Source organism: Balaenoptera ricei, chromosome 10 (assembly GCF_028023285.1).
Source record: "Balaenoptera ricei isolate mBalRic1 chromosome 10, mBalRic1.hap2, whole genome shotgun sequence".
Taxonomy (NCBI): Eukaryota; Metazoa; Chordata; class Mammalia; order Artiodactyla; family Balaenopteridae; genus Balaenoptera; species Balaenoptera ricei.
The window spans coordinates 33,938,682-33,962,709 of NC_082648.1; the positions used below are offsets into that span (position 1 = coordinate 33,938,682).

Consider the following 24,028-nt stretch of genomic DNA (forward strand, 5'->3'; position numbering starts at 1 on the left):
TGTGCCTTTAAGGGTGGTCTCTCAGCACTCTTGTCCGGCTTCCAAACTTTCTTGAATGCATCTGTTAAAGCCTACACAGAAAGAGTTAGTCAACAGGTAAGGACTCTCCTTGATTTGGGGCTCCCAGGGATTCAAATTAGCCATGCCAGCCTGCACTTTATCTTTAAATATCTATGAAAAGTTAAACTGCCTTTTTCTTATGAACGTCTATGACTAAATCCTCCTCTCCCCATGACTCTGCTGCTGATGACTTTAGTTCATTAGATTTCTTCACAAACTCAGCTCTCCGTTGGGCTCTGAAAAAACTATTATTTTGTAGATTATCTTGCATGTTCTTCCTGTTAGTTGGTCAGTAAAGTTCTTGTGACTGTGTTCTAAGTGGAAGTGGAAAAAAAAAAAAATTTACAACCACTGCAGAAATAAAAACCACATGGTTCTTATTTACTGTAGTGTCCACTGAAAAAAGAAGGTATAGGATTAAATTCAGTTTCATGCAGGTAATTAGTTAAGGTGTCCAATAAATATTTTTCAAACATACCAACTTTCAACATTCCAGTGATTAAGTTTAGAATAATGAGATGAAATAATAGACTGTAGATCTTTAAAACAATCTATTGTAAGTATTACTTCTCTGGAACTTTTTTGGGGATGGACAACAGAAACCTGATACCATTCCAGGTGTTCTACAAGATGCTCAGGTCACGTTTAGAATGTGTGCTGGATTCTATGCTGCTACTTTCAGAGGAAAAATTATAGAATATTGTTGGTGATGGTATGTGTGTGTGTGTGTTTGTGTGGAAAAGGAATGTTGGCCAGAAAATAAAATGGCCTGGAAACTGTGCTATGAGGAGCAATTGAGAGAACCTCAGATATGTTCTTGAAAAAGGAGAAGAAAAGTGTCTTTATATTTAAAATTCTGTCTTGTGGAACACTGGAATTAATTGTTACCAATCCTCTGCAATTATCGTCACGGCACATAAATGTTCCTCTGAATTTTAGATTATTTCCTCAGAATAGACATTTGTGAGTTAAATTATTTAGTGTAAGCATGCTTAAGCCCATGAGCTTACTACAAAATTACACCGTAGAAAGGTGGAATAAGTTTTATTCCAATCAACAGTATATAAGCGTCTCTTCCACCATACTTTTACTTAGTATTTTCTTTTTAAATCTTTGTCAAATTGATAGGTTAAAATAATGAAAAAGCATTAGGCTCCTTGTAGGAGATTTACATTTTAGAATTTACTGTTTTATTTTTTGCCTTTCCATAGCTTCACTTTTGTTGCTCTTATTTCAAAGATAAACTTCTGGGTTTTTATGAGGCAGCATGCAGACTTTCCATAGAGAAGAATCAATGAATCACACTTTCTGGGAATTCAGAGAACAATCCGATTCTCTTTCTCTGCAAGGAACATTGTCATAACTCTGGCTCTTCTCTGAGTCCTGCCAGATGATGTACAGGTTGGGTCTAGAGCCTCTAACATCACACTGATTAGTTGTGTCAGAGCCAGAGAGAGACCTTTAATTGTCCATTTTCATTCTGAAACAATGGACCAGCTTTTTCAGCTAGATCCCCAAGTGGATAATTCTTTCTGGGTAGTTTCAAATACTTGGGTTTTAGATTGAGATGGAGGATCCTAAGGAGTCAAACTGTATTTAAACCCAGAGGAAATAACAGAACTCGCTATGGCAACTTCCAAGAACCTAGAACAGGTGTGATTATATTACCTGGAGTTACTTTTGAAACATCTGCTTTTTAGTCTGGAGGTCATTCTGCCTAGTTCTGAAGCTGCTCAGGGAACTAGTTGTTGTGGTCTGAAGGCAGAGCACCACAAAGCATGGTTGCCAGGCAATTGTGACTATTGGCCTTGGGATACCCATGAGGCTTGCTTCTCTTTTCCTCCAAAGAATACTCAGAATATTTTTTATTCTGAGCCTTATGGACTAAAGGTATTTGAAAATAGATCTGTAGATTAGTGCTCATGGCTGGTTATCAAAATAAAACCTTCTAAAGGGGGTCTTTTGGCCTGAATATTAAAGTAAGAAGTATGTCTCTTATTCTGTATCCCTTTGCTTGAAATTTACACTTAGAAGTAAAACCAAGATTTAAATACCTACCAGGTTAATATACAACATTTTAGTTTTTTATAGAAAGAAGCCTCTGACAGCCTTTATACAGTTAAAATCTGATTTCCAAAACTGAGATTGTCTGTAAAAAGTGGCCTGACTCAGAAATGACCCAGTTAAAACTCAGGAACTTGAGACCACAGTCCTGATTCGTGGTACTTGCCACTACTTTGCCAAGTACTCTCCTCTCTTTCTGACTCCAGGAATAGCAAACAGGTTGCAAGGAACTTGGCTGAAGAGAGGGAACACAAAGTCCCTCTGCTCCTGGTTATTGTGCATTTGGCTTGGGGCAAGAATCTCTCTCCAAAGCAAAGATGACCTTTGCTTCCAACCTATCTGTGTGGGGGGTTTTGGAAAAATGAAATACATCCACTAGTTCTTACCAGGGCTGAAGGGGTTGGAGAAGGTACAAATCCTTTTATAGGGACATTTAGGGCTCAGAATAAAATACATAAAAATGTGTACTAGAGGTAAAACACAGTAGCAGTGGAGGAGAGAAATTGAAAAGGATCAACTCAGAGTTAAAGAGGGTGGGAGAGAGCTTAAGAGGATGGAGACGAGGTCTACCCTCTGCTTTAGACAAGGCAGGATGATTTATGAACTAAATACAGGCATAAGAGCCATAGAGCGTGGATATTTTGTGGTGGGACAAGGTAACAGAGTGCCCTCTTTTCTTCTACCAGTTGCCTGCCTGATTCAGGGTTGAAGGAGACAATAAAGTTATACACACAGTTGTGCTTCTTGCATTAAGACATTGTCGACTCTAAATAAGCACAACTTTTGTATTTGTAGTTTATTTTTAATTTTTACAAATATTTATTAAGTACTTCTACTTACAAAACATCATTCTAGGTGTACCAGGCACTGAGTGGTTCCCAAACATGAATAAGAAGTAAAAGAAACATATGTATGTCCATAAATAATAACCAGGAACAAACAAGGGGGGACATAGAGACATGTTATAGGTGTGTCCTGGTATGGACATAGCAGGTCTTGAAGTTCAAGTTGTAAAGTGGTGATATGGTCTACTGAGCTCAAGATTGGACTGGAAAAAAGTAAGAAAGCAAACTTTTAAACCCTGTTCTTATGATGTGGTATGCGTCCAAAGTCCTGTCCCCCTCTGGGGAAGGAAAGCAGGCCAGATACAGAACCATTTTTAATTCTAAATACATTTTTCTAAAATGATTGGCATTAGTCATTTTTTGCTAAGTTAGCCCTACTACTTATATAAATGGTTTTATAGAGGGGGTATTATAAAGATATGCCAAAAACTTATTTGTTTTAGATACTTATCTTCTCGTAAGTACTGATGTTAATGTGTATTAACAAGAATGATCATAATTGGTTTTGTTCTAAAAAGAGAAGTGTTCACAACTGTTAGCTATCCTTGTAGAATATATTATTAACTTATAGATATCGGGGCTTCCCTGGTGGCGCAGTGGTTGAGCGTCTGCCTGCCAGTGCAGGGGACACGGGTTCGAGCCCTGGTCTGGGAGGATCCCGCATGCCATGGAGCAGCTGGGCCCGTGGGCTACCATTGCTGGGCCTGCGCGTCTGGAACTTGTGCTCCGCAGCGGGAGATGCCGCGATAGTGAGAGGCCCGCGCACCGCGATGAGGAGTGGCCCCCACTTGCCACAACTAGAGAAAGCCCTCGCACAGAAACGAAGACCCAACACAGCCATAAATTAAATAAATAAATAAATAAATAAATAATTTTTTTTAAAAAACAAAAACTTATAGATATCAAATTCCTTCCTTAATCATTCAGAAGGTACATTCTGGAAGTCCATCTTCCTAACATCCACTTCCAGCTTCCCCTTTTGAAAGTTGTTTGCATCACTGGGTCAAGGGTTTCTCAATGAGGTCTGTCTTCTCATGGTTCTAACTCCAAGGCTTTCTGCTTATTCTTCTTCCTTTCTTCATCTCAGACTTCATTTAGTCACAGGCCTTACTCCACATCTGGAATCTAAAACCTACCCTAAAATGACTCCAGTTGACTTTTCTTTCTTTATCTCTCACCATTCTTCCAAATGTTTTCTGTAGTAAAGTATGAATTTCTACTCTTTGAACATATTCCTGATCTTCCATTTGTTTGGAGATATTTTCATACTGGAGCCTCATACATGCTCAGAATCAGTCTATCAGCTGCAGTTTTCACTGCACATCCATCTGGCTCTTCCTGTTCTGACCCAGCCTTCACCTGCCCCTACCTGTTGACTGCCCAGCTGCTTGGAAAAGCGCCAGGGTAGCCTTTACCATCATGAGAACACCATGCCCTTGCCAAGAGGGACCCTTTAGAATGGTTCCCTCATTTCCATTCTTCAAGCATTTAAATGGTGCTAGGGTTTTGCAGCATAAGAAGCAGGAGCGAGGATCACACTGCCTCCTTGACCCTTTTATTATACTTTTTTACTTGGACTCCCCAGGCTCACAAACTCACAAACATTTCCATCAGCTTCAGCCTCTAAACCTGTGTATTAATTCCCTATGTCTGTCATAACACATTACCACAGATCTGATGATTTGAAACAACAGAAGTACAAAACTAAGGTGCTGACAGGGCTGCACCTTCTCCAAGGATCCCAGGGAACAACCCATTCCTCGCCTCTTCTAGCTTCCAGAGGCTCCAAATACTCCTTGGCTTGTGGCTGCATCACTTCAATTTCTGCCTTTGTGGTCACATGTCACTCTCCTATATGTCTCTTTGCTGTGTTTCTTTTATAAGGACACTTGTCATTGGATTTAGGGCCTATCTAGATAATCCAGGATACCTTCCTTATCCAAAGATTCTTAACTTAATTTGTCTTAAAATTAAAATGGTCTACAAGATCCTTTTTCCAAATAAGGTCACATTCATAGGTTCTGGTGATTTGGACATAGACATATCTTTTGTGGGGGGAGTCACCATTCAAGCCACTACAATGGCTCCTTCTATAGGAGGCTCAAAATCATAAAAAGGTATCTAATGAAGAAGGGGGCCACTCTACCCAGTGTCATACAACCAGTTCTGTGTTTTCCTTTTCTCCGTGAAGAGTCCTTCGCAAATCAAAACTTCATCTTCCCTCTTCCAATTACCTAAAATAACTTCCTATGTATACGAAGTAAGACAAACAAATCCCAATTTGGTGTGAGGAAGGGGTAGAGAAAACAGGAGATAAAGAGGCAGAATTAAAACAGAGGAAAAGGAAAGCCAAACTTTTAATCAGAAAGTCAAAAATATATGTCAAATGTATAAAACAAATTCCTAACAAAATAAGAGACTGGATGGCAAAATTAGTGTCTAGGAGAGTTATGCCACACGTGCCACACATGACAGTGTGAGGCATGGGATAGTCTGAGCCATTAAGAATTTGTCTAAAAGTAGAAACTGGACACTGGGATGCTTAACATTTATTGTGACGATGGGTACAACATCTTAAAAAGCTACTTATTCATGGTCTGCAGTGCCAGATAAAAATTCCTTAAGTAATAAGATAATGAGTCATATATAAGCCTAAGGGAACACATTTTCCAATAAGTGATGTACAGGTATTTACATGCATATGTATGTGTAGGTTAATTATTAAAAACACATGTGAGAATATTTTAGGAGAGCTTAAAATAATGTATAGTCCTGCCTTGGTTGTATGTTTTATCATACCTCAATTAAATAAGCAATCTTGAACATATCTTACCCCTAAGTGATAATTTTCCTGTTAGTATCTAGTAGCATAAATTCTGAGAAATACTTAATAAATCTGAATGAATTATTATAACCTTTATTATCAGTGCCCCAAATGATTTGAGTATAGATCTAAAAATCTAACTACAAAATAGTATAAACATATAGGTACCTTAGTAATAAACCATTCACTACCCATACACTATATCAGTGGCAGTCCATAAAAATTTTAACTGCACAAGTTGTACCTTTGCCTCAAGAAATCTTTCTGGATTCTGTATTCAGAATTCAGCCGCTCGCTGTTCAGGTTGTAGCCAGTGTACTAGCAGCAGAAGCAAGAGCTGGGAGCCGGTTAGAAATGCAGAATCTCAGTGCTCCCACCCTATACTTAATAAATAAATGATACATGTGCACATCTCTTTTTCTAACGTGTTATCTATTAAGGACCTCTCCTCTTACTCCCTTGAACTTAACATTTTGTCATTCCTACTTTTTATTTTTATTTCAACTCAGTGGAACATGTGCCATTTTCTCAAAACAGTAAAATAAAAATAGAGAATTATAAGAATGATGCTACTCAACTAATATTCTCTATTTAATATTTATTTTATTTAGATCCCCCGATTATTGAAGGAAATATGGAGGCAGCAAGAGCAGTGGATTTAATCCCGTGGATGGAATACGAATTTCGTGTGCTAGCAACCAATACATTGGGTATAGGAGAGCCCAGTATACCATCAAGCAAAATTAAAACAGATGGTGCTGGTATGTAGAAGAAACTTTTTAAAATTTAAAAGTTTATAAATTCAGTGACACTTTAGCATATAATTGAATGTATTTGGAAATAATGCTCTGAGGTAAGTAATTTATCTAAAAAATGTGTGTATATGTATCTCACACAGGTGTGTGCATTCTGTGTCAAGACAGTCAAAAACCAAAAGAGAAAATATAAAGCTTTAGAATATTCTTACATAATTAATGGAAAAGAGGTAAATGGAGGCAACTATATGATCCACTGAACATCACTTAAATGAAGTTGGTGTTTAGAATATAAACTTTAATGTAAATTGTGAATCTTAACCGGGCAGAGTCATGGTTAAGCAGATTGCATGATTTAGAAGGCTCACAGTTTGTTGTATCTCTCAAAGACATGGATAACCGAACAGCCACGTGGATGGAGGGTATGGGCAGGAGAGTAGGGTGAGCCTGGCAAGGAGGGAATGTGATGGGGTCTCTTAGATCTATACCACCTGGGGAGTCAGAGCATCTCAGAAATAGCTATAATGTGTTCTTTTAATATTAGATGTCACTCTAAATGTGCTCTTTTATCACAGCTCAACCATGGCTATTCTTCCAATTTAGGTTCACATTTTTATGCTGAATACCAACTCCATTTTAATAGCCTTTTATACAAGAAATACCCCACTCTGTTTTCCTTCTCCCTTGAATTTCTAGGCAAAAATATTGTTCTGATTCTAATAATAACTCTTCTTTATTATTCCCTGTCTATGAAAAATAAAATGTTTTGTAGACTCTCTGAGTTTATTTTTACTGTGCCTCGCCAAACTTCAGTGCTTTATTTGGGGGAAAATATTTTAAATGGATGACAGAATGCCATTAAAATTCTGCTGTGATATCTTAATATCACTTATCCACATTTCTGGCTACATCAATTCCTTGGCCTAACTTCTAAATAGAATTATGAATTGTACTGTCTTTAGTTTTTAAAGCCAAGTTATTCAGAGAGACTGCCATCAATAAACGATCTCTTAAAGTTTCATGTAATTTATCAGATAAAACTGATGATTCTGTAATAAAGGAATAACAGAAACACTAAAATACTGATCTGTGCTGAGCATTTTCAGATACATTTCAGTTAATCCTCACAATAATATTTTGAGGTAGGTATTACAATCTAATGCTCATTAATAGGCAGTAGACTCAGAAACACTAAACAGTTTACCTAGGTTAATATAACTACTTGCAAGATTCAGAATTCAAACACAGACCTGATACCTTCAACTTTCTCTCTTAAAGGTGTTTTCCCAAGCAGGACTCCTAAACACACAGCCATTTATATGAACCTTTATTTACGTTCTAGTAGAAGCTCATATTTCATTCTCAGTTACAGAGCTAGATATGACTTAAACACCATTTTTTGTTTTAGTATATCCACCTGTGAAATGAAAACAATTGTTCCTTTTTCTCTGCCTCATAGAAATCTCATTAGGATATGGAGGTAATATATGTTGCAGCTTTAGAGAACACAGATACCACATAACCAGGATCCTTGTGTTTGTTTGGTTTTGATTATTCCTTAGAGCCTCCTATGTTTGTAATAGAAGTTTCTGTGTGATGGACTGAACACAGTTGCCCTTTCTTGAAAAACAAAAATACAAAGGAACTGGCACATTATCTGACTGGTGGTTTCAACCACATAATTCATGCTGAGAGATCATGCACTTGCTTTGATATAACAAGTATTCATTTTCAAAATAAAATTGCAAAAATATTAAATGATTAAGTTGGTCTAAGCAAACTTATTTCAGTTAAAAATTATAACATGCTTATCTCAGATATAGGCCTTTTTTATCTCATTGAGCTTGATTAATTTTCTGTGATCTGTTGACTAGTACAATATGAATTAATTCTGATCCAAAGACAACATTGTTCATGGGGAGGGAAGATACTTTCTCTGGCATTGATGATAGGAGTAGACCCTCCCCTCTGTTACCAAAAAATTGTAGGAACTCTGTTACCAAAAAATTATGTATAATTTATTTCAAAAATGATTGCTTTAGTATACTTCAGTTGATCATTTGGACAGAATTATAATAACTTGGATTTTTTTTTTTTAATCTCAGTGTATATTTGATTAAATTAAATATGTTTTTAAGAACAACAACAGCAAAACATGTTTCAGAAAGAAAGATTCAATCTGATTCTTTCATCTGTGAATCTATAAATATAATTTATATTTAGTATCATATTTAGAAGATAAGAATACTTTTTGATGTGCTTGCTACCTGTAGTTTGTAGGTAACTCTGAAGACTTTCCAACCTTAATGTCTTCTTATCTTTAGAAATGCTGGGAAAAATTTGTTTTAGTGATATCAAACCTAAAATTTTGGTAAGGTTGTTACTTTCAACTAACAACTTTTGGCTTCACCTTCATTAAGCATGACCTCTAACATGTTTGCTCAAATGGTATTTTGTTAAGGAATTAATTCTCTCTCTAGTGTACTTGGAAAATAACTTCTCTTAAAAGCCTTCAGACACAAAACAAACATATGAAGTGATAACGGTCTTATTCACAATGCAAGATTTGGCCCAATCGTGATATAATAAGATGATGCCTTCCTTTCAATTGTGAAAAAATAAATCCTATAACTTCTAATACATTTGTTAATCTTTCATAAGAAAATATTTTTGGATCCTTTATTAATCAAGTTTTATGGCTACTATCATTTATGCACTTGCTGTATGTTATCACAGAGTGCTAAACTCTCTACTTGCATTGCTCCACTTAATTCCCACAATAACTTTATGCAACTGGTATTATTGTTCCTAATTTTACAGACAAAGAAGTCAAGATTACACTTGGTTAATGTGAAGCAGAGCTAGGATTCAAATTCAGGGCTTTGCAATTCTAAAAGCTTCATTCCTAAATAATTTTCTAGGAGGGCAATACGCAGTATTAAAGCTCTGGGACACTGATCCTTTAGTAGAATACTGGTTCCATCATTTAAAACTCTGTGATTAGAAGCATGTTACTTAACCTCTCTGAGCCTCAGGTTTCTCACCTCTAAGTGGAAATTATTTATCTTATGAAATTTTTTTATGATTAAAAACATGTAAGGAAAGCAAAGTTAGTGCTGTCTAGTGCATAGTATTTGCTGAATAAAATTTTTATTATGCCATTAATGCTCATTTTAAGCTTTAATATGCTTATAAGAAAATATTGTCTAGTCTAATAGATCACCTCTTTTGGCAATATATTTGCATTTTTATTAACATAAAAGAGGATCATATAATTTCATGTAATTTTAATCATCTTAAAGGAATAATTTATATATTTAATACAATACAATCCAACAGACTTTCTCTTTAATTTCTGTTTTTCATTTCATCCTGTTTTTGAAAAATTGAATATTCATAAAATTGGACATTTACATTTTTTATCCTTACAAAAAAATAAAAATACTTTCTGAAACAGGGGGATGTTTGTCTCGTCATGTACCGTTATAACAACTCTCTAAGAGATGCCAGCATATGTTATGTGGGATAAAGGCTGGTTCCCATTTGATGGAAAGGTTGCTCCTGTGCCTCATTATACTGATTGAAAGACAGGACATTATCTAGTGAGGCATATGCCCTTAATTGTCCAATTACTTAATTTTAAGATTGCCAGGCACAGTTGGGTATACTCTTTGGTTTCAGACAAGTGCATTATAAAATGGATGGCCCCAAATGAAGAATTAGAAGATGTGTTTGTAATCATTGTAACCCATTTAATTTTGACTGTAAATAAGAGATAACAGAAGCATCCTTCAAAGTGATGTGTCATTGTAAGATATACCCCCATAGCTAATAGCTCTGCACGTGCAGTTGGTAAGTCGATACCCTAAAATGGTACATTCACGTTTGTTTTGACAACTTTGCCATTTATTTGCCAGATCAAACTAAGAAGGAAAAGAGAAAAAATAACATAACACTGTAATCAGCACTTTCTTACTATGTAGAGAGCTTTAATTTCATGTCTAATGAAGCTATTCAGCTCTGTCATTTATTTTTATTTTTTATTTTTTAGATATGTTTGATAAAGGAGGCGGATGGTGCTAAGAACATGTTTTATAGCTAGTAAGGTGCTATGTTAATGTTAGTAGCTGTCACTAGTTATGTAATAGAAAATTCTTTTTTTTTTTTAAAGAAGCAAAGAGTGTAGATTTTTAAGCCATCAGGAGGCCTGAGTTAAAGTTGCAGCTTCTCTACATGTGAGTAGTGTGACCTGGGCTAGTTAACTAACTACTTTTGGGACTCATTCGCCTTTTTTGTAAAAAGAGAATAATGCTACTTTTCTGTATATTTATTTTAAAGTGCTTACCTGAGTATCCCATTAGGTACGATATGTAAAAATCATTTCTAAGTTCTAGATGAGTCTTTTAGTAAGCTGAGCTTTTTTATTCATTCATTCATTCATCCATTCATCCAGCAAATTTTTACTAGGGATTTTTACCACATTGGGGATATTTAACACTTTGAACTAAAACCAGTTGTACATATTTAATTTTACTACATTAGCATCTTCAGAACCGGAATCAGATTTTATTCATATTGTTAACTTTAGTGCTTAACACAACACAGTGTCTATAATTGGTGCTTAAAATTATTTATAGAAGGAAAAGAGAGGAACAAGAAGGGAAAGAGGATGGTTCTTGCAATTGTAAGTTAATAGAGGATAATGAAAAGTAGTGATCAAAGCTACTGTGATATTTGCATATTAAAATTTAGAAAAATACATTACCAAATATAATTTGTTTTGTTTGAAACAAGGTTAACATATGCATTAGATGCTTTTGTTTTTAATACACTGAGATAAACTAGGAAGTGTTCATTCTTTCACTTAAGTGAAAAATCCGTAATCGGTTTGGGTTCTTTATAATAAATTTACTATGCATTATGCTTATTTCAGTTTGTAGCATTCTTTTCTGCCCAACTAAACATTCCCCCAGATGACTTGTCTTTAGACTATCATTCTATTGAGCAGTTAACGGATTTACTCTGCTACGCCCATTTAACTTTCCTGTTTGAGAACACAGTCCAGATTAATAAGCAAACTACAATTTTGGCCTGATAAGATCTAAAGACATTAATGTTTTTGTGAACTATTTCAGACCCTATATAATTTTTACCTGGGAAGAGCATCACTTTAACATGGTAGATGCATAAAGAATGTTAGCAATCTGGTCCACCATCAGAGCAGGAGATCATAAGAATTATGAAGAACTCATTTGAATATCCAAATATTATACAGTTCATTTGATTTTATTAATGACTCTTCAGAAAGAAAATATATTTATAGATAGAATAAAAGCAGATGTAAGGCTTTAATCCCTTTGTTTATCTAGACCCTAGAGCATTACTTACATACCATTTTGAATCTCTTACTAAAAATTTGTTTTAAATCACAGTGAAATTCTGATGCAAATTGAAATGAGAAGCTACATTCATGGTAACTTTATTTCTGTAAAACTGGAAAGCAATAATTAACAAAAACTGAGTAGTCCATATATTTTAAATCAAGGGCTTTTCTTCCTATACTCCATGATTTTTATAATTTAGGATTTGTCACAAGGCAGTTTGTACATTATTAAACAAAACGCCAAAGCCCCAAATGTTACTTACATGCAAATTATTTAAGCATTCAAATTTACAAGTAAAATTGGCAACAGTTTCTTTTCATAGGAAAGAATAATCATGACATTGGCTTGATTTTCTTTTTAAATATTTTTTAGATCTACAACTGAAATACGAAAGCCTTCCTATAAACATCATTAAGGAATCATTATTAGACTGAAATCATGGCAAAAAGACAAGTTTAAAAGCCTCACTATTTTTAATTGTTTATTCATTGTTAATTCAAGAATTTTGTATTTTTCCTAAATATTTGTTTAAATTCTTTTTAATAATTTATTGTTAAGAGAAAGTCTATTTTGCTCACTGTCAGATGCCCTGGAGCCTAAAGTTAAGTAAACTTCCTTGTGCTCAGGGTGATTTACTTCCCTGAAAGGAATCAGTATTTGGCCAAGTCCTCCTGTTTCTGCAGGGCTGAATACAAATACAGAGTAGTTAGGTACTCAGATTCATGTCAAATATGTAGGTTATATGCCAATTCCACTTGTGAAAAAATGTCCCTTAGCTGCTAAAGCTACAAATGAACGTTCAAAGCTTAAAGAAGGAAATTAAAATATAAAACACTTTATTATTCCAAGTAAGATATAAAACATTCTATTAAGACATATAGCTACCTTTATTTCTGTGCTTTTGTTTTGTCTTATTTTCAGCATCATGAACTCAATGGATGATCTTTGAAGAGCAAAATAATCTTGAATTACTTATTTGAAGTGTGTTAGACCTGAAACTAAAAGTGATGAAATGGGAAAAATATTCACTCTAACATAAACATACTCTATTTTTAGCTCTGTTCTAAATAACAAAGGTTAATATTGATTATAATTAAAAGGATTATAGTGAAATGCTTTGGCAAATAATACTTGTCCTGATGGAGGCAATATTTGATTCAACAAATTGCAATATAATAAATTATTCTAGAGTTATTTTTGAAATTATTTGCCTGTACCCACAATATTTGTACTTAAACACAAAATTTGATTTATTCATTGATTATAAGACAACATGTTCTTTGTTTCTGTATAGCATGTAAAATTTTAACCTCAGAATATGAGTTATGGGGCTTAAAGGGTTTCCAGCAGTATTTTAATGTCCCAGCCTTCAATATGTATTTCATCTAAAGTGCTACAAGTAAATTACCTTTTAACACCCCCATGCACTCAATTTAATTTCTAACACTCAAGTGGTGACAGTTAATAATAAATAATAAAATAATAAAATAAAATACAATAATAAAATAAAATCTCTCAAACTTCACATTAATTTCTTAATCAGGAAAGGAAACCATATAGTTTTATAGATGTAAAGAAAAGCCTGTATTTTGTTTGTTTCTGTGCAATTAATGTACATAGTTCAGCAAAGAATTTATGTGGCTAACATAGAGGAAGTTTTGAAGTATTTATCTGTGAATCACAATTACTTGTTAGGATCTGTAATTCAGTAAATGAATACTCTGTAGAAGGTGTGACTGTTTCCTTTAGGGAAGGACAATCTGGGGAGTCATGGAAGAACTGACATTTCATCTGTTCTTTAAAATGTTAAGAGAGCCGGGAATGATATTTCAGACTGAGCCACAGCGGTTGTGTGGGAAAATGTATGTTCTCAATAAAAACACGGTCTTCATCTGCATAGCTGGGTAGCTGGTCTCCAACCGCCTGGGGTGCAGGAACAAACTATGATTTAGTATTATCTGTACAACTCCAATTAGATGCAAATCCAATAAGGTAAAGCCTACAATAAGATAGAGTATACAAATCTGATAAGATACAGCACCCACCTTGAAGGACTTCCAAGGAGAGAGAATAACTCGGAGAAAAGCAAAGAGGCCATTGCACTTGGTAGTTAAAAGCAATTTTGTGATTTTTGAGAGAGTGATTTCAGTAATATGAAGAAGTGGAAACAGATTATGGGTTGTTAAAAAGTGATTATGGAGTGAAGTATAAAAATAGTCATATATCATTCTTTGCAGTTCAGTGACAGGAAAGGGTGAGATTAAGAGGAAAACAGTATTACAGGATAACTTTTAAGGCTGGAGAGACTGAAAAGGATAGTCATTACAGTAGAGACTGAAAAATAGAAGGATGATGTAAAAAGATAGGAGTAGGGGAGAACTGGAGTCACTGATGGGACAGGGTTCCAGAAGAGATTTAGGCATTGAAAATAAGAACATAAGAACAGCATTAGATTTCTGTTTCCAAATATCTCAGGGAAGCATAATCCTATGTTAATGCACATGCACCGTTTCTTAACAGTTATTTGTAGATTGAGGCATAAAACTAACACAACGGTGAGTTGTTAGGTCATAGAGTTCAAAACGAGCTGTGAAATATTTTCTCAATAAAATACGTCTAATCTTTCAAAACCATATTAAATAAAAAGACACAGAAAAAAAAAGATGGGAAGGCAAATTTGCTTCACTACTTTGTTGAAGGAAACTAGTACATTTCCTATGGCACTGAATCAATTCTTTTCTTGGCAGTAAAACATTATTACAGCAACTATGTGGCATTGTTAGTATATCTGAGTGGATCATGTGTGCAACTTGTCTTTCCTGGTGAAAGAAAAATGTACAGTTTCTAAGTGAATAAGAACTCTAATGTCAGAAAATAATTACAGGGCCTCTCATTTGTAGCTTTGTTTATTTGTTTATTTGTTTCAGCACCTAATGTGGCTCCTTCAGATGTAGGAGGTGGGGGTGGAAGCAACAGAGAACTGACCATAACATGGGCGGTAAGTGCTAAGAAGTTACATATGTTAATAGGCTGCTTTACCTACACTTAATCTCAAACACATTTTGCTTCCTGAAATAAATTGAAATAGAAGACAATGCCCCAAACCTAAACAAGAATAAATTACTAAAATGATTTTTTTTTCTTAAATGCATGCCAGATTTTACCTGGCTTACTATGGCTTAGTACAGTTCTTATACCAAAACAGATTATTGATGCTAAAGTATCTGTAAGTTTAAAGATTAAACAAACATTCAACTCTCTCATTCCAGAGATAGTTTGTACTCACTGTGGCCTGGTAACCCAATTGCAATTCATAACATTTGCTCTGGACTTTCAAAACTCCGAAGATTCAGTTAAAAAAATCTTTTGTATCATCATCTGTTTTTAAATTGGAACTTACTTTCTCGCTTGAGACTTATTTTCATCACCATGTGTAATCTATCATTAGTCAGTCTTAGAAGTCCCCCCAAATGACTTGTTATTGAGGTGTCCAAAACGTTGTATTAAATTTTTATGACCCAAAGGGAGCTTTTTTTCAGAGACTATAATGTCTGGAAAACAATGCATCTTAGCTGAATTTTTGAAGTGAGAGAGATATTGGGGGTGGGGAAGGCTTTGGCAGCATAGATTTGTCTGAATTAGACATCTGGCATTTATCTAGGTAACATGTTTTGTATAGCTCTATGTATCCGTTAAATATTTTTAGTATTTAATCACTGCAGAAAGTCAAAGAACACAACTGAGGCTCCAAAGGATTCTGAGAACTACAGGAAAAATGACAGGTTTTATTCTTTACATGAGTTAAATTGATTTATATAATAAATGGATATTTAGCAGAAATTGACTTCACTCTGTGCTCTGTAGTCATATTTTATACTTGGCATTTAAATCACATTTTTAAGTAAGATTTAGAAAAAAATTGCCTTTTCTTCATTCAAATCTCAAATGATTTGTCAGTTTTAGTGTCAGTGTATCACACAAAAGTGAAGATATTGGAAAAATTTTAACATCTTACTCCTTTCTTTAGGCTTGATTTTCTTAAACTGTGTAGGTATCTGCCTCACAATAAGATGAGGAGCTTGTCAAAGAATTCAGAATTGGAAATTACTATTCCAAAAATTTGAAATCAACTCTCTGAGACTAGGGCCTGAGAATCACTAACTTTTGAAAACTCCGTAGCTAATTCTGATCTACTAAATTGCAAAAATTAAGTATAGAACTATCAATAAGAAAAAATGTTTAAATTATGGTGGGAATGTTAGGCTATTCTATTAATAATGTAAAATCATATTTTGTACATCCTTGTGATCATGCTTCAGGATTTCTATATCGTGCAACCAAGAACAACTCCTTTTCCCTTTTAACTTTGTACATTTGCAGGCATTCCTGTTTAACCTATGGATATTCAAGCCACTGTGTTGTATTTAGTTAAGGTTTTTCCTCAAGACACCTTAACTTTGATATTCTGGTGAAAAAATTCAATATACAATGGGCACATTTACTTTATTGGCTAAAAATGACTAAATGATGGATACTCAGTAGAACTTGCTTTGAGTCGGTATTTATAAATAATGGATTGTTAGGGCTGACACAAACTTCTTTATTGAGCAATTGTTACGTAATAATAACTCTGAGGAAATAATGCAAAACAGAGCTCTTACTTCAGCACTGGAGTCACACGGGGCCCATAGCCAGCCTCCTAAAGCTGAGTGTGATGTTATCCCTTCCTCCTTTTGCATTCTTTTTCCTCTGACCAGTTTCTATTGCTTGGTTACAATACAGATATTCCAGAGCATTGTTAACTGTCTTACCATAGCCTTTCAACTCTAAAGAAATTCATTTACTTATCCATTGAATAAATACTACTTGAGGCTTTGTTCTAGAGTCTAGGTAAATGAAACTGACAATAACCCTGCCCTCATGAAACTTATGTTATACTAGTGGAGAGAGACAGTAAAGTAGACAATAAGTAAAATATGTAGTGTAGATCATTATTATTGTATTAAAGAGAAAAAAATAAAGTGGGGGCATTCTATATGGATTATTGCAGAAAGAGTCTTGAAATGGCAGATCCTGTGGCCAGGGAAAGCAACCAGTGGCTTTTTAACCTCAAGAAAGTGAGAGAGGGAGCTTCTGACAAATGTGAAACATCCTAGAAGGAAGGAACTGAAAGTAAAAAAGCCCAGAGTACTGGCCGCTATCTGTCCATGGAATATTCATTTCATGAGGGCAGGATTTTGTCTGTTTTGCTCTCAGTGCCAAGAAGAGTGGTCACTAAGGAAATATTCACCGAGTGCTGATAGAAATAATGAAGTATGCTCAAATAAAGTGCTGCAACCTGGCTTTCTCAAGACCATGTTTCTGAGATAGAACCACAAAAGCAGCCCAAGGTTTTAGCCCCCATGGGGTGTTCCAGAAATAACGAATTTGGTAAATAAAGTCACCACATGTTGGAGCACATTTGTGCCCTGGCCTTTTCAGGCAGCTCTCACTTACGAACTAAGAATGTTTTTACAGAAAGCATGATTCCATGTGTAGCATATTTATTGTTTGCATAGGATTTTCCCCGTGTTAACCGTATTGCTTAAACCTATTAAATATTTCAATTTCTATTCAGCCTTTGTCAAGAGAATACCACTACGGCAACAATTTTGGTTACATAGTGGCATTTAAGCCATTTGATGGGGAAGAATGGAAAAAAGTGACAGTTACTAACCCAGATACTGGCCGCTACGTTCATAAAGATGAGACCATGCGCCCTTCCACTGCATTTCAAGTCAAAGTCAAAGCTTTCAACAACAAAGGAGATGGACCATACAGCCTCACAGCCGTCATCCACTCCGCGCAAGACGGTAGGTGAAAGAAAGACCCCACTGTCCTGATGAGGGATTCTATTTCTCCAGTAGGCATTTTGTTTGCTGTCTTTCGGGCCTACTTATTAAGATCTTTTTAAGATACCACGCATTTAGTAAATGAGTTAGTAAATTTTGAGCCAAATTAAAGTGTCAATCTCTTTATTTAAATGACAGGAACGTTGCCAAAATCTCTTTCATCCTTTAGATCATGTTTATGGTAGTTAGGAAATCTCCATTAAATTCCTTGGCTTAGACCCCTGTTCCTGGACTCTTGATTATAATTTTGCAGTCAGAAATTCTCCAGACTCGATGGGAATCTCAGTATGTCTGTGCATTCATAAAATTCACTACTTTACAAACTCCTTAACATACGCTTTTTTTGGATACGATTTCTCCTTTTAACTCAAAATTGTGTATTGTATCATTTATGTAACTTCTTTGGTCATTACAGTAGCATGCTAGAATTTCATTAAAGGGAACTTAGGCATAATTCTATGAAAAAGGAGTCAGAAAGCCAGTTGAAATTTTTTTCTTGGAAAGAAAAAAAGATATCTGAAAGGCTATTCAGGGGAAAAAAAATACAGATACTGGCTCTTTGTTTTTCTAGAAACTTTAACTGAACTGAGCATGCTTCTGGAGGACTTTATATATCTCTGCTAAATTATACATATTTTTATATTAACCTTAATTACATTGACTTCTATGATTTCCTATTTAAGCTGCTACACTTTTTTTATTATTTATTTTCCTATTTAAAAAGGTAAGACTTCCTTATTATACCTTTGTACTCACGTGCATTATGTAAATAATTAATGGCTAGAAAGGCAAGTAGAGATTTTCATTGTCTTCTGACCTAACACATTTGTGCTTGGACAAGTTTCCCTTTGCACATGTGTGAGAAACAAAAATGGAAGGGTTTTAAAACTTAAAACTATGTGAAATACTCTTCTGATCTCTTAGAGGAAAAACACTATCTATTAATTTACCCAATTTACACTAATTTTAGTCCACAATAAACATTTAGCTATCCCTTAGAATTTATGCTCTTCAGTCATAGAGTTATTAGCTTTCATATTTGTTAAAAATTTAATATCTATTCAAATCATCCATGATCTTTACTTTCAATACAAACATGAAAGGCAATCATATATACGTATATATGTTTACACACACACACACAAACACGTGCATACTTTTCTAAACTTAGCTCAGTTAAATACATAGAAAGAATAACAAGTAGAAATTTCTAAGTTAATAATCAATTCAGGACTATTTAATCCTGAGTAATTAATCCCACATTTTCCACACTCATTCTGATTCGGCAGAAGTATGATAACTTGACTGAATAGTTTGAACAACTTAAGTACATCTCACAGAGAAAATGAAAGTGTAAAGCATTTTACAAGTTACCTTCTCACCCAATATGATTTTTTTTTTTACTGTTTTATTCGATGCTAAAGTGATCAGGCAAAGGCCATGCTTGTCATCTCTTTGGTTATGGCCATCTGTATTTAATTACATTTCTTTCCTAAATGTTTCATGAGTCTCATAAAACGTGCATGTGACAAAACTTCTTTAAGTGTTCATCTTCACTGCTACTGCTAAGAAATCAGTCACAGTGCCACACATTTACCTTGATTTGGAATGACGACAGTGTTCATGTGCAGGACATTTTAGCATAAAAGAGGATTATGGCTTATTAATAAAAGACAATAAAAATTGATCACTCCTGCTTAAGATTTCCTTAGTTGCTTTGTGTAATTTTTGTAAGGGATGTAAATTACTTTTTTTTCACTGAACAGAGCCTTTTGATACATATTTGACTAGATGCCCAGTTGGACAATTAGACTTATAAAGGCTTTCCTGAGCACAAGAAGCGGTGGATGTCACAACTTGTTTCAAAGGATCTTAAAAAAAATACAAAAGAAAAAAACTTAGTTTAAATATAAAAGAGAAAGAGGGAAGTATTGCTGTATATCTTTAGCTCATATTAAATAGGAAGTGTGAGAAAGTTGAAAATTAATTGTAATGACTAATTTTCTATAATAAATACCAAATTTCCTATCTTTGATAATATAGAGTCGATAAGCTAAACATAATAAATTTTAATTTGCATCCACAGGCTTTCATAAACAGGTTAGTTAAAAGAAATACAAAAATATTAGTATGGTTCTTGCTCACAGATATCAGAGAAATCCTTATGGATTTCCATATTTTGTAAAAGTGTGTGTGTACATGTGTATGTATATGTATCTGTATTAATATTCATGTATATGAATATGTGTGTGTGCATGTATTACTGATGACCACGAAATAAGCATCTTATGTAAGAATGTAATGTTCTCATCAAATTTCAGCTCCCAGTGAAGCCCCAACAGCAGTAGGTGTAAAAGTCTTATCATCTTCTGAGATATCTGTTCATTGGGAGCATGTTGTAGAAAAAATAGTGGAAAGCTATCAGGTGAGTTCAATTTTTACCTAACTAAATACACTTGCTCATAATTATCAGCATACCTTTTCAAATATGTTGCATCTCTCAACATTCTGTGTCCTTCTGATTTATGTGACAACTAACACTATATTCTCTGTATTTAATATGTTGGACATTTATTAACTAACATGCGTAAAGCAGGGGTTCCCAACTGACTTATCTATAAGAGATGTAGAGTCCTGTGTGTAGGTAAACAATTGGCCAAAGTAAAAACTAAGGTAATAACACTCGGGCTTAAGCACAATCTTCTGAAACAAACATTCTCATAAAATGCTAGTGAATCTCAAGTTTTTGGGAAATCATTTTGGTAATTTGGTAATTTAATTTTTTTTACCCTATTTGACTCATTAGTTCCACTTCCAAAAAGCCCTCCAAAGGAAACACTTCTAAATATACTAAGTATGTATCCCATTATGTTATCTATGAAGGCAGAAAATTGGCAACATTCAAAACGTCTTAAAGGAAACTTCCTTCAAAATAAGTCTTAAAAGTGTAGAAGGATTTAGCCAGAAGCATAGGGGAGGACTTGTCTTAGTCAACGGAAATAAGACCTAGGGAACTGAAGCTAGTTCTGCTGGGATCTTTAATATGACATTTAGACTTGATTTTGTAGGAAAAGTGAAGTCATCTCATATTTTTAAGCACAAAGAGTGAAAATTAAGTGGAACTGACATCGTCCTACCTTTGCAGATGAGAAAATGGATGTAAAAGAGATTCAACAACTGGCCTTAGTTAGCACTAAGTAAAAGCGTCAGGTGTCCTGATTCAAAGTTCAGTGCTTTTTGCCAGATCACAGACTCCCTTTTTTTAATTCAGTGAGTGGACGGTGAGTGGCCTTCTGGAGCCATGGCTGGTGAGCTGCCCTCTCAGTTCTTGTGCTTCATCATCTGTCCATGGAATATTCATTTCATGAGGGCAGGATTTTGTCTATTTTGCTCTCAGTGCCAAGAAGAGTGGTCACTAAAGAAATATTCACCGAGTGCTGATAGAAATAATGAAGTATGCTCAAATAAAGTGCTGCAACCTGGCTTTCTCAAGACCATGTTTCTGAGATAGAACCACAAAAGCAGCCCAAGATCTTAAGTTTTAAACTCACAAGCTAACAGGAAGCTTTTTATCTTGGTATCATAGGTTATGATTTGGCTAGACATCAAAGTGTTTTCAGATCATCTTTGCAAGTGATCAGCTGAAGTTGTCACCAAGAGAGCGGCATTATAGGAGTGGACTGTGAAGTTCCAATATTCATAGCTTATTAAACTTACATTTGCAGCTGGTAGAAAAGGAATGGAAATGGAAAAGAGAGAGAAATTCACTACATGTTAGAAAGCCCTGTAATAAATAAGTCTGAGGTATCCTGGGAGAACACATCAATATTTAGAGCTTTCAAGCCATATTTTGGACATAGGATTTCTTCTTTTTTAATATTATTCATTTGTAAGCAATAAAAAAGAGAAAAAAAAGATTATTTAATATATAACCCATTCATTAACTCAAAGTGCTAAAGATGTATTATTACTTTGCTAAAAACATGCCACAGAAATAGATATTTTCTTTGTCTGAGAATTATATGTTGACTATTTTATAACTTCTGACATGCAGAGTAAAAAGGAAATATGAAATGTGAAACAATGCACTGGTACCAGTGAATTTAGACAATAATCAGAATATACGCTCTTGATGTGGAATAAGCTAAGTAGAGGATTCTCAATTAAATAGCAAAAAATACTCTTAACAGCTAAGATTTTCTTAAATCAAAAACTGTATGTCATGGAGAAGTTTAGTTTCACAGATTTCTGACGTTTTGCAACTCCATACTAGAAAATTATGAGCTCTGCTGCTGAACAGACATGGGTTTATCTCTCAGCTCTGTCACTTCGAAATTTTGTGGAAAATTTATTCAAACTTTTTGGGCCCTAGTTTCCTCACTTGTAAAGCTGAGAGTAATCAATGCCTCATATCCTGTTGTGTGGAATAAATGAAATAACCTGTGTTTAATGCTTTTCCCTGTTTTATATCATTGGACATTTGAAGACAATGATGATGATGATGACGATGACAATGATGATAATGTTAATAATGATAAGAATGATAATATTTGTTGAGCCCTATGATGTTAACATTTAATTAAGCTCATCGTATTGAATCCACACTATCCCAGGGGATAAACACTATTATTTTCTCCATTTTAAAGATGAAGAACTTGAAGTTAAAAACATTTATCTGAGTAATAATTGGTATAAACTGACTTGAACCTAGGTCTTGCCTCTCCAGAGAATGGTTAATTAAAAATGTTGGAAATAAATCATAGAATTATTGTTTCCATTTATTCTTTCTTTAAAAAGCTTTTAAGTCTTTCACACAGAGCCTTGAATATCAAAGAGACAAGCATGAAAGCTTAAAAGAGAAAATCTGTAACATTTATTCTCCTGTAAGAAAATGCCCCTTTATGGGGGAAAATCTTGACTCACTATAATGCCGTTATTGTTACTATTTTTAAATATGAAGGAAGAAGCCGATGGTTTAACAAGATAGACGATCAAGAAAACTAATATCCTACTGCACTTCCCATGAAAATGTACTATGGGTCTAAGTTATAAAGAAACAGAGAAAAAAAGCAGGACATTAATAAAATAAGATAAATAAAAAGTTGGAAAAGCCCAAGTCCTGTGTGATTGACCCCATCTCAAGGTTAATTTCCTGACATTTCAAGTAAGAACTGCAGGCAACTGGGTTTAAAAAAATCCCTTGTGGTTTTAAAGTGTATCTTGTAGAAAGTTTAAGTTTTATTCTTTTCCCCCCCTGACCTAGTTAAAGAGCTCCCCACTTTTATTCTTAATTTCCTGCAGTGTAGGTGAACTAGAAGAATGCAAGAAGTATTTCTTATCAAAGGCTTATTAGAAATTTAGGCTCCTGCCCAGGAATCCACAAAAGACTTAGTTTACTCACCCAGCAGGTAAAGAATTCACTTAATGAAAACAAGCAAAGTATTCTATCGGGAATAATAAATACAAAACCTCTTAGCAGCTGAATTGGAGATTAATACAGATGATTGATTTCACAATTATCTTAAAAGATTAACCATCCTGAGTAGTTTACACAGATGTCTTTAAAAGTTAAATTATTATGGTGAGCATAAGTTCATATTTAGGAAGTGCTGTATTTTCTTATTTTGGAGAAGGCATCTATCTTCATCTGGATCTCCCCAAAGCAAAGTCTGACACACAGGTATAGAAAAAGTTAGTGTTTTTGTTGTTATTGTTGTTTGTTTGTTTTAAATATGATCCCAGGGAGCAGATATGAGGAAAAAGCAGAATGAACAGGAGAGGGTTAGAAAAATGCTTTATCTTGTTGGCAACCACTGTGGGCACTGGTACTCCATCCCTTGTGATCTTTAAGGAGCTTCATAAATGTGGTTGAGAATTACCCCACATAGAATGAAAGGGGAAGCGTTCATCCACTGCTATTCCCCATTGGTTAAGAGTGGCCCCAGGGGCATCACCTCCCCTCCCTGCATTGATCACAGGGCAAGGTTCACACTGCAGCATCAAGGATGACCCAAGACAGGGAGTGAGAAGTTAGCAGCAATAGCAGAGGAAAAATGCTAACTGGTAGTACTTATGGGAAGCTGGTTGAAGCCTACATAGAATTGTTTGGTTCCTGCACCAATGGCTAGAATAAAAAAGAACTTTGAATAGGTCCCAAAAAGTGTGAGAATACAGATTTTCAGTGATATATATATTATTACTATTC

General features: G+C 34.7%; 1 protein-coding gene across 2 annotated transcripts in view; it reads left to right on the forward strand.

Annotated features, from left to right (window-relative positions):
• Positions 1-24,028, forward strand: part of CNTN1 (contactin 1) — a 369,710-nt gene that overhangs the window by 291,240 nt on the left and 54,442 nt on the right. For both annotated transcript variants that reach the window (XM_059934553.1, XM_059934554.1), the window contains exons 18-21: positions 6,405-6,554; positions 14,860-14,930; positions 17,550-17,784; positions 20,145-20,248. In XM_059934553.1, the coding sequence (XP_059790536.1) occupies positions 6,405-6,554; positions 14,860-14,930; positions 17,550-17,784; positions 20,145-20,248 (560 nt within the window). The remainder of the gene's footprint in view (positions 1-6,404; positions 6,555-14,859; positions 14,931-17,549; positions 17,785-20,144; positions 20,249-24,028) is intronic.